Source organism: Sus scrofa, chromosome 14, assembly GCF_000003025.6.
Source record: "Sus scrofa isolate TJ Tabasco breed Duroc chromosome 14, Sscrofa11.1, whole genome shotgun sequence".
Classification (NCBI taxonomy): domain Eukaryota; kingdom Metazoa; phylum Chordata; class Mammalia; order Artiodactyla; family Suidae; genus Sus; species Sus scrofa.
In genome coordinates, this window is record NC_010456.5 from 60,759,672 (window position 1) to 60,774,258 (window position 14,587).

Consider the following 14,587-nt stretch of genomic DNA (forward strand, 5'->3'; position numbering starts at 1 on the left):
GCAGGTTTGATCCCTGGCCTTGCTCAGTGGGTTGGGGATCCAGCGTTGCTGTGAGCTGTGATGTAGGTCGCAGACATGGCTCATATCCCACATTGCTATGGCTGTGGCATAGGCTGGCAGCTACAGCTCCGATTAGACCCCTAGCCTGGGAACCTCCATATGCCACTGGAGTGGCCCTAGAAAAAGACAAAAAAAAAAATAAATAAATAAATGATTTTTTTTTTCAGAGTCTCAGGCTCAAACTTTTTCTATTTCTTCAAGGCACATGTCAGGGGAGTTGCTATTGAGCCATGCACCAGGCTTGAGGATGTGGCTCCCATCTGAAAGAGAGAAAAGACTAGCATCCAGTGCCTATTTCCCTTTCTTGGTTATGTGAGGGCATCCCTCTCTTATGGAGCGACTAGACATTAGTGGCCAAATGTCCCATCTGACCTCAGGCTGACTGGAATTAACCAGCGTAGCCTCTCTTCCCATCATCCCTCCCCATTACCTGCCTCTGGACAGAGGTGAAGAAAACTCAGGCATACAGGTCCTGCCCTGAGTTTTTGAATCCTAAGATGCTCATTCTGACATGCCCTCTATTAATATCAAGAAAGTTCCTAAGCCACAGTTAACAGGTAAATTCGATAAACCAGCTGTCGACTTCTCCAACCAGGGTAAAAGTAAATAGCAAAAAGCAAAACTGAATATGCTCAGGCTCTGAGGCTAAACACTTGGCCTAAGTTGGATGAATACTGGTTATTAACTCCTTCTCCCCCACAGGTATGGTAACAACTCAGGGTGGTCTTAATATCCAGAGGTCTGTTTCCTCTGCCCCCACAGCTCTATTTGAAGTAATAGCAAATGAAATGATAAAGGATCAGATTAGTTTTACACCATAATCTCCAGAAAATCCTTTTGAAATCTTTGCCTGGATTTCTGGGTTAGGTCCCACCCTGTATGCCCACCCTGCATCGGTGTTGCAGACAAAACAAGGGAGGGTGATCCCTTCTCAGAAGATGGCCATTCAGATGTCCACCTGGCCACCCTCCTCTTGGGAGTTTAGGTGCCTCTTAGCAATTGGCTGGCTCATATAAGCCCCAAAGTTGGACTGAACTCACAGGGAGGGAAGAGAACCCTCAGAGTCTGTTACAGCCATAAGCCATATGAGGTCACTGCAGAACTGCAGTTTAGGACCCACTCAGACTCAGTAGTTGCTAAGGCCGTGGAGCCACAAACTTGAACCGAAGCACAAGTGAATCAGGATGCACATTCACTCATACACACACTCAGAGGTTATCACAGTGCTTCCTGCACCCAAGAAGTTATTTTAAGCCCTTTAATATTCACAAAAACAACATTTTGTTTCTTACATGCCTTTTAACAATTGGTAACCTTCAGGAATACAGTAACTGTGATTTCCCAAATATTTTACAAAAGCTATAGTACATAGAAGAGACTTTGGTGTAGGGGAAATGGGAAAGAAAATTTTCCTGAACTCACTTTGTCTGTCTCTGGTCGGCCATACACTCATTTACACATTTGCCCTCCTTTCAGAAGCAAATGAAACTGAAAAAACGTAGAAAGTGCAAGCTGGGATTGGATCCCAGATGAGCCCCCAAAAAGATGATGCCAGAAAGATGGTACTAGAATCCAGGTTCTTGTTCATAGTGGTCAAAGAATGAACTCTGTGAATACACAGGCAGCAAGCAAGCAATGTTTTTATTAAAGGAAAGAAGATAGATCCCAGGGTTACTGGGAGGGGGGAGAAGAGCACCCCCTTTCTCTACTGTCCTATACGGGTTTTTATTCCCCAAAGTTGGGGGAGGGGTACCAATGTGGGGTCCAGAGAGATGTGGTCTTCTCCCATTGGCCTTATTCAATTACCTATATTAGTCCTTGTCCAATAGGGCTTTTGGGGTTGGAAATGTCCTGCAAGTTCTGTGGGGTTTTTTTGTGTGTGAGTCCTTTTCTTTTACCATTCCTCTGATTCCTCTTTTATCAGTTGAGGAGTGGGCTAGAGATTCACATTTTCTATAGTAAACAAAGTCTGTGGGGAACACGCATTTCTTATAATAAAACAAGGCCTTTGGAAATGCTACCCCCTGGAGCCCTTAAGCCACAAATGTTAATCAACAGCCATATCAAAGAATGTATTGAAGCCCATGCTCCTACACTGACTACCTGAGTTAATATTCTGCCTCACTGGCATTGGGAGGAGGAGCTCCCAGAGCATTTGGCATTGAGGGCCAGTGGGGCTTGAGTGCATGAGCTCCACAGGACTGGGGGAAATGGAGACTCTACTCTTAAAAGGCACACACAGGCTTCTGTGCACACTGGGTCACAGGGCAAAACAGAGACTCCATAGGAATCTGGGTTAGATGTGACTACAGTTCTTGAAAGATAACCTGGTAAAACAGGGAGTGACTGTGGCTCATTGTTGCGGGAGGACATTGGAGGCAGAGGTCTCAGGAATAATCATCAGCATGTACTCCTCCAGAGGTGGCTATTTTGGAAATACCTGGCCCCATCCATCAGAGTTTAGAAGCCCAGGCCAAACAACAAACCAGGTGGGCTCACAGCCCCACCCATCAGCAAACAGGCACACAGCCACCTCTAATCACACCCAGAGACAAAGCCCCACCCACTAGAGGGATAAGAATCAACTCCATCTACCAGTGAGCAGGCACCAGTCCCTCCCATCAGGAAGTCTGCTGCAAACCCCCCAAACCAACTTCAGGCACAAGGGTGGCAGATATCAGAAGCAAGAGAAGCTACAACCCTATTGTCTGCAAAAAGAAGACCACACCAAAAACCTACATGAAATGAAAGGGCAGAGAATTATGAATCAGCTAAGAGAACAAGAAAAAAAAATGAAACAGAAAAACAGCTAATTGATCTGGAGATTACCAACCTCCATGAAAAAGACTTTAGACTAATGATAGCAAAGGTGATTCAAGATCTTGGAAATAAACTGGAGGCAAAGACTGATAAATTACAAGAAACCTTGAGCAAAGAAAGAGAAGGTTTAAGTATTAAGGAAGCAGAGATGCAAAATACAATAACTGAAACAAAAAAATTCACTAGAAGGAAGCAACAGCAGAATACAGAAGGCAGAAGAATGAATAAGGGAGGTTGAAGATGAACTAGTGGAAATCACTGATGCAGAAAAGAAAAGAGAAAAAAGGTTGGAAAAAATGAATACAATCTAAGATAGCTCTGGGACAATGTTAAGTGCCCCAACATCTGCATTAGAGGAATGACAGAAGGAGAAGAGAGATGGCCAGAGAAAATATTTGAAGAGACAATAGCCAAAAACTTCCTTAACATGGGAAAGAAATCACTCACTCAAATCCAGGAAGCATAATGAGTACCAGAAAAAATAACCCCAAGGAGGAACCTCCCAAGACACATATTAATCAAACTGACCAAAATTAAAGACAAGGAGAAAATATTGAAAGCAGTTAGGGAAAAAAAAATAACATACAAGGTAACCCTGATAAGGTTACTGGTTTATTTTTAAGCAGAAACTCTGCATGCCAGAAGGGAGTAGCAGGATATACTTAAAAGTGATGAAAGGAAAAAACCTCCAACCAAGATTATTCTACCCAGCAAGGCTCTTATTCAGATTTGAGGGATAAACCAAAAGCTTTACACACAAGCAAAAGCTAAGAGAATTCAGCACCACTAAACCAGCTTTACAACAAATACTAAAGGAACTTCTCTAGATGGAAAAGGAAAAGCCACAACTAGAAACAAAAATATTACACATGACAAGCCTCAGTCATAAAGACATACATACAATAAAGGTAGGAAATCACTCACAAATATGCTACCAAGACCATAAATCATGAGAAGAGATGGGTACAAATGCAAGATACTGGAGATGTACTTGCAATTGAGAGAACAACAATTTAAAAAAAACTTGTGTGTTTGTGTATATATATATTCCTATATCAAAACTTCATGGTAACTGCAAACCAAAAATCTACAGTAGATACACACACAAATAAGAAAAAGCAATCCAAAGACAACACTAAAGATAGTCATCAAACCACAAGAGAAGAGAACAAGAGAAGAAGGGAAGAAAAAAAGACCAACAAAAATAAATATAAAACAATGAATAAACTGGTAATAAGAACATACATATCAATAATTACCTTAATGTAAATGGACTAAATGCCCCAACTAAAATACATAGACTGACTGAATGGATACAAAAAGATGACCCAGGAATTCCCATTGTGGCTCAGCATAAATGAATCTGAATATCCCATGAATATACAGGTTTGATCCCTTAACCTGAGTGAGGGTTAAGGATCTGGCATTGCAGTGAGCTGTGATGTAAGTTACAGACGTGGCTTGGATCCTGCATTGCTGTGGCTGTGGTGTAGGCCAGCAGCTACAGCTCTGATTTGACCCCTAGCCTGGGAACCTCCATATGCCATGGGTGCCATCCTAAAAGACAAAAAGGAAAAAGAAAAAAACCCAAGACCCATATATATGCTGTCTTCAAGAGACCCACTTCAGTTCTAGGGACACATACAAATTGAAAGTGAGGGGATGGAAGAAAATATTCCATGCAAAGGGTAATCAAAAGAAAGCTTATGTAGCAATATTCCTATCAGACAAAATAGACCTTAAAATAAAGAATATTATAAGAGACAAAGAAGGACATTACATAATATCAAAGGATCAATCCAAGAAGAAGATAAAACAATTGCAAATATTTATGAACCCAACATAGGATTGACTCAATATATAAGGCAACTACTAACAACCTTAAAAGAAGAAATTGACAATAACACAATAATAGTAGGGGGCTTTAACACCCCACTTACAGCGATGGACAGATCACTCAGAGAGAAAATCAACAAGAATACACAGGCCTTAAATGATGCATTGGATGAGATAGACTTAAAAGATATTCATAGAATATTCTATCCAAAAGCAGCAGAATACACATTCTTTCAAGTGAACATGGAACATTCTCTAGGATAGATCACATTCTGCATCACAAATCAAGCCTCGGTAAATTTAAGAAAATTGAAAACATATCAAATATCTTTTCCCACCACAATGCTATATGATTGGAAATCAACAACAAGAAAAAAACCCTGCAAAAAACACCAACATGTGGAGACTAAACAACATGCTACTAAACAACAAATGGACCACAGAAGAAATCAAAGAGGAAATTAAAAATACCTAGAAGCAAATAATAATAAAGACACAACAATCCAAAACCTATGGGATGCAGCAAAAGCAGTTGTAAGAGGGAGGTTTATAGCAATACAAGCCTACCTCAGGAAACAAGAAAAAACTTAACAACCTAACTTTACATGTAAAGCAACTAGAGAAAGAAGAACAGATAAAATTCCAAGTTAGCAGAAGGAAAGATATCATAAAGATCAGAGCAGAAATAAGTGAAACAGAAATGAAGAAAACCATAGAAAAGATCAATGAAATAAAAGCTGGTTCTTTGAAAAGATCAACAAAATTGATAAATCCTTAGCCCTTCATCTAGAAAAAAAGGACTCAATCAATAAAATTATAAATGAAAAAGAAGAAGTTACAATGGTCATCACAGAAATACAAAGGATCATAAGGGACTATTACAAAAAACCATATGCCAATAAAACAGACAACCTAGAAAAAATGGACAAATTCTTAGAAAGGTACATTTTCCCAAGACTAAACCAGGAAGAAATAGAAAAGATGAATGGACCAATCACAGTACTGAAATTGAAACTGTGATTAAAAAACTTTCAACGAACAAAAGTCCAGGCCTAGATGGCTTCACAGGTGAATTCTATAAAAAATTTAGAGAAGAATTAACACCTATACTTCTGAAACTATTCCAAAAAATTGCGGAGGAAGAAACACTGCTAAACTCATTCTATGAGGCAACCATCACCCTGATACCATCACCCTGATATCACATAAAAAGAAAATTGCAGGCCAATGTCACTGATGAACATAGATGCAAAAATCATCAACAAAATACTAGCAAACAAAAATCAGCAATACATTAAAAGAATTGTTCACCATAATCAAGCAGGATTTATCTCAGAGATGCAAGGATTTTTCAATATCTGCAAATCAGTCAGTGTGATACACCACATTAACAAACTGAAGAATAAAAACCTTATGATCCTCTCAATAGATGTGGAAAAAGCTTTTGACAAAATCAATACCTCTTTCTGATAAAAACCCTCCAGAAAGTGAGCATAGAGGAAAACTACCTCAATGTAATAAAGGCCATACATGACAAACCCATGGCTAACATCATCCTCAATGGTGAAAAGCTGAAAGAATTCTGCTAAGATCAGGAACAAGACAAGGATGTCTTGCCACTACTATTCAACATAGTTTTCAAAGTCCTAGCCATGGCAGAGAAGAAAAAGAAATAAAAGGAATCCAAATTGGAAAGGAAAAAATAAAACTATCCCTGTTTGCAGATACATGATATTATACCTAGAAAATTCTAAAGATGCTACCAGAAAACTGAGAGCTCATCAATGAATTTGGTAAAGTAGCAGGATACAAAATTAATACACAGAAACTGACTGCATTTTTATATACTAGCAATGAAATATCAGAAAGAGAAATTAGGGAAACAATCCCCTTTACCATTGCATCAAAAACACCAAGGAATAAGGAGAAAAAAAGACCTGTACTCTGAAAACTCTAAGATGCTGATGAAGGAACTCAAGGATGATACAAACAGTGGAAAGATATACCATGCTCTTGGATTGGAAGAATCAATATTTTCAAAATGGCTATACTACCAAAGGCAATCTACAGATTCAATGCAATCCCTATCAAACTATCAAAGGTATTTTTTTACAGAACTAGAACTTTTTTTTTTAGGGCCTCACCAGTGGCACATGGACGTTCCCAAGCTAGGGATCAAATCAGAGCTACAGCTGCCAGCCTATGCCACAGCCATAGCAATGTTGGATCTAAGCTGTGTCTGAAACCTACACCACAGCTCGAGCAACACTGGATCCTTAACCCCCTGATCAAGGCCAGAGATTGAACCCAAGTCCTCATGGATACTAGTTGGGTTACTTACCACTGAGCCACAATGGGAACTCCCTAGAACAAAATATTTTAAAGTTTGTGTGGAACCCCAAAAGACCCAGAATAGCCAAAGCCATCCTGAGAAAGAAAAATGACGATGGAGGAATCAGGCTCCCTGACTTCAGACTACACTACAAAACTACTGTCACCAAAACATTACGGCACTGGCACAAAAACAGAAATATAGATCAGTGGAAGAGTATTGAAACCCCAGAATTAAACCCACACACCTACAATCAACTAATCTATGACAAAGTAAGCAAGAATATACAAAGGGAAAAAGACAGTCCCTTCAACAGGTGGTTCTGGGAAAACTGAACAGGTACATGTAAAAGAATGAAATTAGGGGAGTTCCCATTGTGGCACAGTGGAAACAGATCCGACTAGTATCCATGAGGATGCAGATTCAAACCCTGACCTTGCTCAGGGGGTCGGGGATCTGGCATGATGAGAGCTGTGGTATAGGTCACAGACACGTCTTGAATCCTGCATTGCTGTGACTGTAGTGTAGGCTGACAGCTGTAGCTCTGATATGACCCCTAGTGTGGAAACTTCCATGTGCCTTGGGTGTGGCCCTAAAAAAGAAAAAAAAGGAAAGAAAAAAAGAAATTAGAATACTCCCTAACACCATACACAAATATAAACTCAACATTGATTAAAGACCTAAGTATAAGACCTGATACTATAAAACTCTTATAGGAAAATATAGGCTGAACAGTCTTTGACATAAACCACAGCAATTATCTTCTCAGACCCACCTCGTAGAGTTATTAAAACAAAAATAAACAAATGGGACTTAATTAAACTTAAACGTTTCTGCATAGCAAAGGAAACCCTAAGGAAAACAAAAAGACAACACACAGAATGGGAGAAAATATTTTCAAATGAAGCAACTGATGAGGAATTAATCTCTAAAATATAGAAACACCTCCTGCACCTCAGTACCAACAAAACAGAACAAAATAACCACATCAAAAAGTGAACAGAAGATCTAAACAGATAATTCTCCAAAGAAGACATACTGATGGCCAAAAACCACATGGAAAAGATGTTTAACATTACTAATTATTAGAGAAATGAAAATCAAAACTACCATGAGGTAACACCTATACCAGCCAGAGTAGCCATCATCAAAAGGTCTATAAGCAATAAATGCTGGAGAGGGTGAGGAGAATTCCTCACTGTTGGTAGGAATGTAAATTTGTGCAATTGCTATGAAAACAATATGGAGATTCCCCAAAAAACTAAAAATAGAATTACAATTTGATCCAGCAATTCCACTCCTGGGCATCTATCCGGAGAAAACCATGGCTCAAATAGATACATATACCACAATGGTCATTACAGTACTACGTACAATAGCCAAGCAACCTAAATGTCTATTGACAGAGGAGTGGATAAAGAAGATGTGGTACATATACACAATGGAATATTACTTAGTCATAAGGAGAAATGAAATAATGACATTTGTAGTAACATGGATGGACCTAGAAATTATCATGTGAAATGTAGTTAGATATTGAGATACAAACATGATGTGCTATCACTCATATGTGTTATCTAAAAAAAAAAAAAAAGATGTAATGAACTTATTGGTGGAACAGAAGCTAACTCACAGACTTTGAAAAATTTATGGTTACCAAAGGAGACATGTCGGGAGGGGGGAAGGATGGGCTGGGGGTTTGGGAGGCAAATGTTGCAAAATTGGGTTGTGATGATGTTTGTACAACTATAAATATAATAAAATTCATTGAGTTTAAAAATAAATAAATTTTAAAAATCCTACGCTATCTACAAATCCAGAAAGAATCAAGCAATATCAGCTCCTATGGATTATTATAACCCATTACTGATGAAGTCAAATTATTTATTAAAAAACCACTATGACCATCACCAACATCAATTTATATATTATTGCACCAATACTAGCATTAACCCTGGCTCTCACATTATGAATTCCTCTTCCCATGCCTTTTCCACTAATTAATATATACCTAGGTGTACTGTTTATGTTAGCTATATGAAGTCTAATCATCTACATCATCCTCTGACCTGGATGAGCTTCAGTTTCAAAATATGCACAACGGAGCTCTGTGGGCAGTAGCACAGACAATCTCATATGAAGTAACACTAGCAATTATTCGCTTTTCAGTCCTACTGATAAATGATTTAACAGAAGTAGAATCAAAATCGCTATTTGGTTTCAATGTAGAAAATGTAGCAGGCCCATTCACTTTGTTCTTCCTGGAGACTATGTCAACATCATTCTAATAAGCATTTTCACTACAATCCCATTTTTAGGAGCATTTCACAACCCCTAAAGGCTGGAATTATATATAGCCAATGTCATCATTTAAAAAACTCCTAACAAACTCCTTTTTATGAATTTGAGCATTCTACCCACAATGTTGATCAACTTATACATCTATTGTAAATTTTTTTACCATTAACATTAGCCCCACATGTATGAGAAGTCTACTTGTCTTCACATCAGGCATCCCACCACAACCATAAGAAGTATGTCTGACAAAAGAATTACTTAGAGTAAAAAGAGGTTTAGATTTTCTTATGCCTAGAATGACAGGAACTGAGCCTACCATGAAAGAGTTTTTCATGTTCCATGTTACACCACATGCTACAGTAAAGTCCATTAAGTAAGCTATCAGGCCCATACTCCCCAAATACTGTATATATGTGGTTTTATATCTTCATGTACTAATAAATTCTATTGTTTTTACTATCATTTTATTGACCATTATCTAAGGAAGCATAATTGTAGTAACAGGCTCACAATAGTTGACATTATCCTCATTCTAATAAAAAATTAAACCATAAGCTATAGAAACATCCAACAAATATTTTCTAAAACAAGCCACCACATCAATACTGTTTATGATGGCTGTTCTTGTTAAACATACACTGGTAAGTGAACACAATAAATTACAAAAATCTTTAGTCTGGCAGCATCTGCCATCAAAACAATAGCTTTTGTCATAAAATTAGGACTTTAACCATTTCATTTCTGAGTGCCTGAAGTAACACAACGCAGTCCATGAACAGCAGGCCTGATGCTATTAACATGACAGACTCATACCCAAATCTCACCACCCATCAATCTGAACATAATGTTAGTCACAGCAATATTATGAAACATAATTAGAGGCTGCAGAGGACTCAATAAAACTCAGCTACAAAAATCACTGCCAGCTCATCAGTTGTGAATATAGGATGAATAACTGCTATTACAATGCATAATCCAACCATAACAATCCTAAATGCACTGATTTATATCAAAATAACACTGTCTTCTTACGATTTACGCCCAGCTCATGTACCACAACAGTATCATCATCACACACATGAAACAACACACCTCCCATACAATCCTTATTCTCAGCATTAGAGTATCATTAGGAAGTCTCCCATCATTATCAGGGTTTTTACCCAAGTGAACAATTATGCAAGAGAGAACAAAAATGATAACATCATTCTACTTACACTGATAGCCATCAGAGCACTACTTATGTATTTCTTTTTTTTTTTTTTCTCTAGGGCTGCTCCAGGGTATACGGAGGTTCCCAGGCTAGGGGTCTAATTGGAGCTGTAGCCGCTGGCCTGCGCCAGAGCCACAGCAATGCGGGATCCGAGCTGTGTATGTTACCTACACCACAGCTCACGGCAACTCCAGTTCCTTAGCCCACTGAGTGAGGCCAGGGGTCGAATCCACAACCTCATGGTTCCTAGTCGGATTCCTTAACCACTGAGCCATGACGGGAAATCCTTAGCATGTAAGTCTATTTGTGGCTATCATTCTCCACATCACTAACTATATTCCCTTCAATAAACATAAAGATAAAATAAGTCACACATACAAAATAAATATCCTTTCTATCATTACCAACCATAATATCCACACTATTACTACCCTTAACACACATTCTATCAGTACTGGGCTAGGAATCTAGGTTCATTTAGACCAAGATCTTTCAAAACCCTTTGCAAGTACAATTTTCTTAATTCCTGAAAATAAGGATTACAAAACGCTTGAAGATGGGCTTCCATCCCAGGAAATTTTAGTTAACAGGTAAATACTCTAGCTAACTGGCGTCATCTACTTCTCTCTTCTTCAAGAAAAAAGAGAAATACGGCAAAGCACCTGCAGAATTGAAGCTGCTTCTTCAAATTTGCAATTCAATTTGTTGATTCATAACAGGGTTTGACAAAAAAGAGGGCTAATCTCTTTCTTTTGATTTATACTCTATTCCTTGCTCAGCCATTTTACCTGTGTTCATAAACTGCTGACTCTTTTCAACAAATCACAAATGTACTGTCACTTTACTATTTGATGCTTGAGCTAAAACAGTAGGCAATACCTTAAGTCTATGAATCTGTGCTCAGTTATGCTAACCTGGAGCATACTTGGAGGTGACCAATTCTAAATTATAGTCATGCCAGCCCCTGCATTTCTAATATTTTTCTTTATAGTTGTGGCCATTATTATGCGGGGGCAGGGTTGGAAACTGTCTTGTCCCACTAATAACCAGTGCACCTGATGCAGCATTTCACCAAATACACAATATAAGCTTTTGACCACTTCCCCTTCATTCTTACTCCTACTCAATCATCAATAGTAAAGCTGGTTCTGGTACCAGTTGAAGCATACATCTACCTCTAGCCAGCAATCTGGCACATGCAGTAGCCTTTGTCAACCTAACCATTTTCTCTTTACTTTTAGCAGATGTTTCTCAAATCTTGGTGCTATTACTTTTATGACTACAATCTTTCATATAAAACAACCAGCCATTATTCCAATACCAAACACCTTATTTGTTTGATCTGCCCCAATTAGAGCCATATTACTATAATTATCCCTCTCAGTCCTAGCAGCGGGAATTACCATATTGTTAACAGATCAAAATCTAAATACTACTTTCTTTGACCCTGCAGGAGGAGACTCAATCCTATACCAACATCTATTCTTTTATTCTTTAGTCACCCTGAAGTCTGTATTCATAGCCACCCAGGGTTTGGAATAATCTCACATTATCATCACATACTATTTAGAACAAAAAGAGCATTTCGGATACATGGGAATGGTATGAATCAAGTCCATTGGCTTTTTGGGACTTATTTTATGCGCCCATCATATATTTACCATAAGGATAGATGTAAACCCATGAGTTTATATCAGCTGCCATAATTATTGCTATTCCTATAGGAATAAAGGTATGCAGTTGATTAGTAACTCTTCACAGATGTAGTATAATGTAATCTCCTACTACATAGTGAGCTTTAGGTTTTACTTTTGTTTTTACAAAAGGTGGTTTGACAGGAATCATCTTAGCCAGTTTGTCCTGGGATATTGTCCTCTGTGGTACATATGATGTGGTAGCACACTTTCATTATGTGATGTCAATGGGAGCAGTTTTCACTATTATAGAAGACTTCATACAATGACTTTCACTATTCTCAGGTTTATGCTTAACTAAACATGAGCAAAAAATTCACTTCACAATTTTATTTGTAATAGTAAATATGACTCTCTTCCCACAGCACTTTCTTGGTCTTTCAGGGATGTCACTACATGTCACTCCAACTACCCTGATGCACACACAACATGAAATAGTTCGTCTACAACTCATTTACTACTAAAGCTCATTTACTCAGTAACAGCAGTAGTGCTAATTGTTTTCATAATTTGAGAAGCATTTACATCCAAAGAAGAAGGCTCAGCAATGGAAACTGCTACTACTAACCTATCATGGTTACATGAATGCCCTCCACCATATCCTACGTTTGAAGAGCCTACCTGTGTGCATTTAAAATAAGGAAGAGGGAGTTCCTCTGCGGCTCAGCAGGTTAAGAATCCAGTATTGTCACTGCTGTGGTGCAGATTTGACCCCTGTCTCAGGAATTTCCACATACTGCAGGGATGGCCAAAAAAAAAAGGAAAGAAGCAGTTGAATCCTTGTCAATGGTGTCAAGCCAAAACATAACTGTTATGTCTTTCTCAATAAACATGATAACAGTTAAAAATTATATAACTTTGTCAAAGTTAAGTCATAGGCAAAAATCCTGTATATCACTAGGCATAACCTCTCAAGAGGTAACATCAGCTATTATGGAAGAACTTGCACATTTTCATAATCATTTTGGGAGTTCCCTTGTGGCACAGCAGGGTTAAGGATCTGGAGTTGTTACTGCAGCAGCTTGGGTTGCTTCTGTGTTGTATGTTCCACCCCTGGTTCAGGAACTTCCATGTGCCAGAGGTATGGCCCAAAAATAATTATTTTTGGATAAGTTCTCTAGCCTCTATATTATTTCACTAATATTGACAGCTAAACTGATTTATACACATACATTCTATCCACAAGTAGAACAATTTGCACCATCTACCAGCCACCATTATAATCTTTTTTTTCTTCTTTTTCAGCCACCCCATGGCATAAGCAGTTCCCGGGCCAGGGATCAAATTCAAGCCACAATTGCAAGCTACACCACACTGTGGCAACACTGGATCCTTTAACCCACTGTGCTGGGCAGGGAAATTGAACCTGTGCTGCAGAGATGCCACTGATCCTGTTGTGCCACAGTGAGAATTCCCACCATTGTAATCTTAATTGCCCTATTATCATTGTGAGTCCTGTACATGAGACATGAAATCAATAACCCTTCCCTAAACATAAAAACTACAGTTCATCAGTGATACTGAAGCTATGAATACAGATTATAAAGACTTAAATTTTGACTCCTCTGTAACCCCACATTAGATCTAAAATCTGAAGTATGACTAACAGAAGTCAACAATCATGTAGCATAGTCATCAAATATTAATTTCCTCTGAAAATGTTTTACACTCATAAACTCTTCCCTCTTTAGGCCTAAAAACAGCTGCTATACCAGGATGCCTAAATTAAAGGGCCCTGATAGCGACTAGGCCTATGTTGCGAACAATGATCAGCAGACATCATTTTATTGTGTTCAAGATGGGACAGAGGGAGACAGCTGAGACGTGGGGCGAATCCAGAGCTGTGCTGGGTGGGCACCCAACATGGGAATGAGCCAAGTCCCTGGGACCTGCTAGGGCTGTGAAAGAAGTGTGGGGTCTGTCTCTTCCCCCAGCGCTTGTCCCAGAGAAGTCAGTTCCCACCACTTTTTACTTTGGTTCTGGGTTATTTTAATTGTTTCTAACCTTATGTACTAAAGTTGAACACACTACTTTTGTTATGGCAGGCTAGGCCATTTCCTGCCTTGCAGAAAACTCATGAGAAAGCAGGGATGAAAGAGGAGGTCAGGTCTGGATTCTGTTGAGTAGGAATGGGCAGCCAGAAGGAGACCCCAGAAGCAACTTCCCCTGCTGCTGGTTCAGCAATCAATTCACCAGGCAAAACTGCCTCCCTCTTCACCTTGTGCATCCTGGTGAATTAGTTCATCATTTATTTATTTAATGGCTATACCCACAGCATATGGAAGTTTCTGGGCCAGGGATTGAATATGAGCTGCAGCTTAGACCTATGCTGCA

General features: G+C 38.8%; 1 protein-coding gene across 1 annotated transcript in view; it reads right to left on the minus strand.

The window, feature by feature from the left end:
- The window catches only part of ZNF37A (zinc finger protein 37A), a 101,760-nt gene continuing 87,378 nt past the window's right edge, over nucleotides 206-14,587 (minus strand). Inside the window, exon 6 of the mRNA XM_021072371.1 lies at nucleotides 206-320. Coding sequence (XP_020928030.1) covers nucleotides 238-320 — 83 coding nt within the window. The 3' untranslated portion in view covers nucleotides 206-237. The remainder of the gene's footprint in view (nucleotides 321-14,587) is intronic.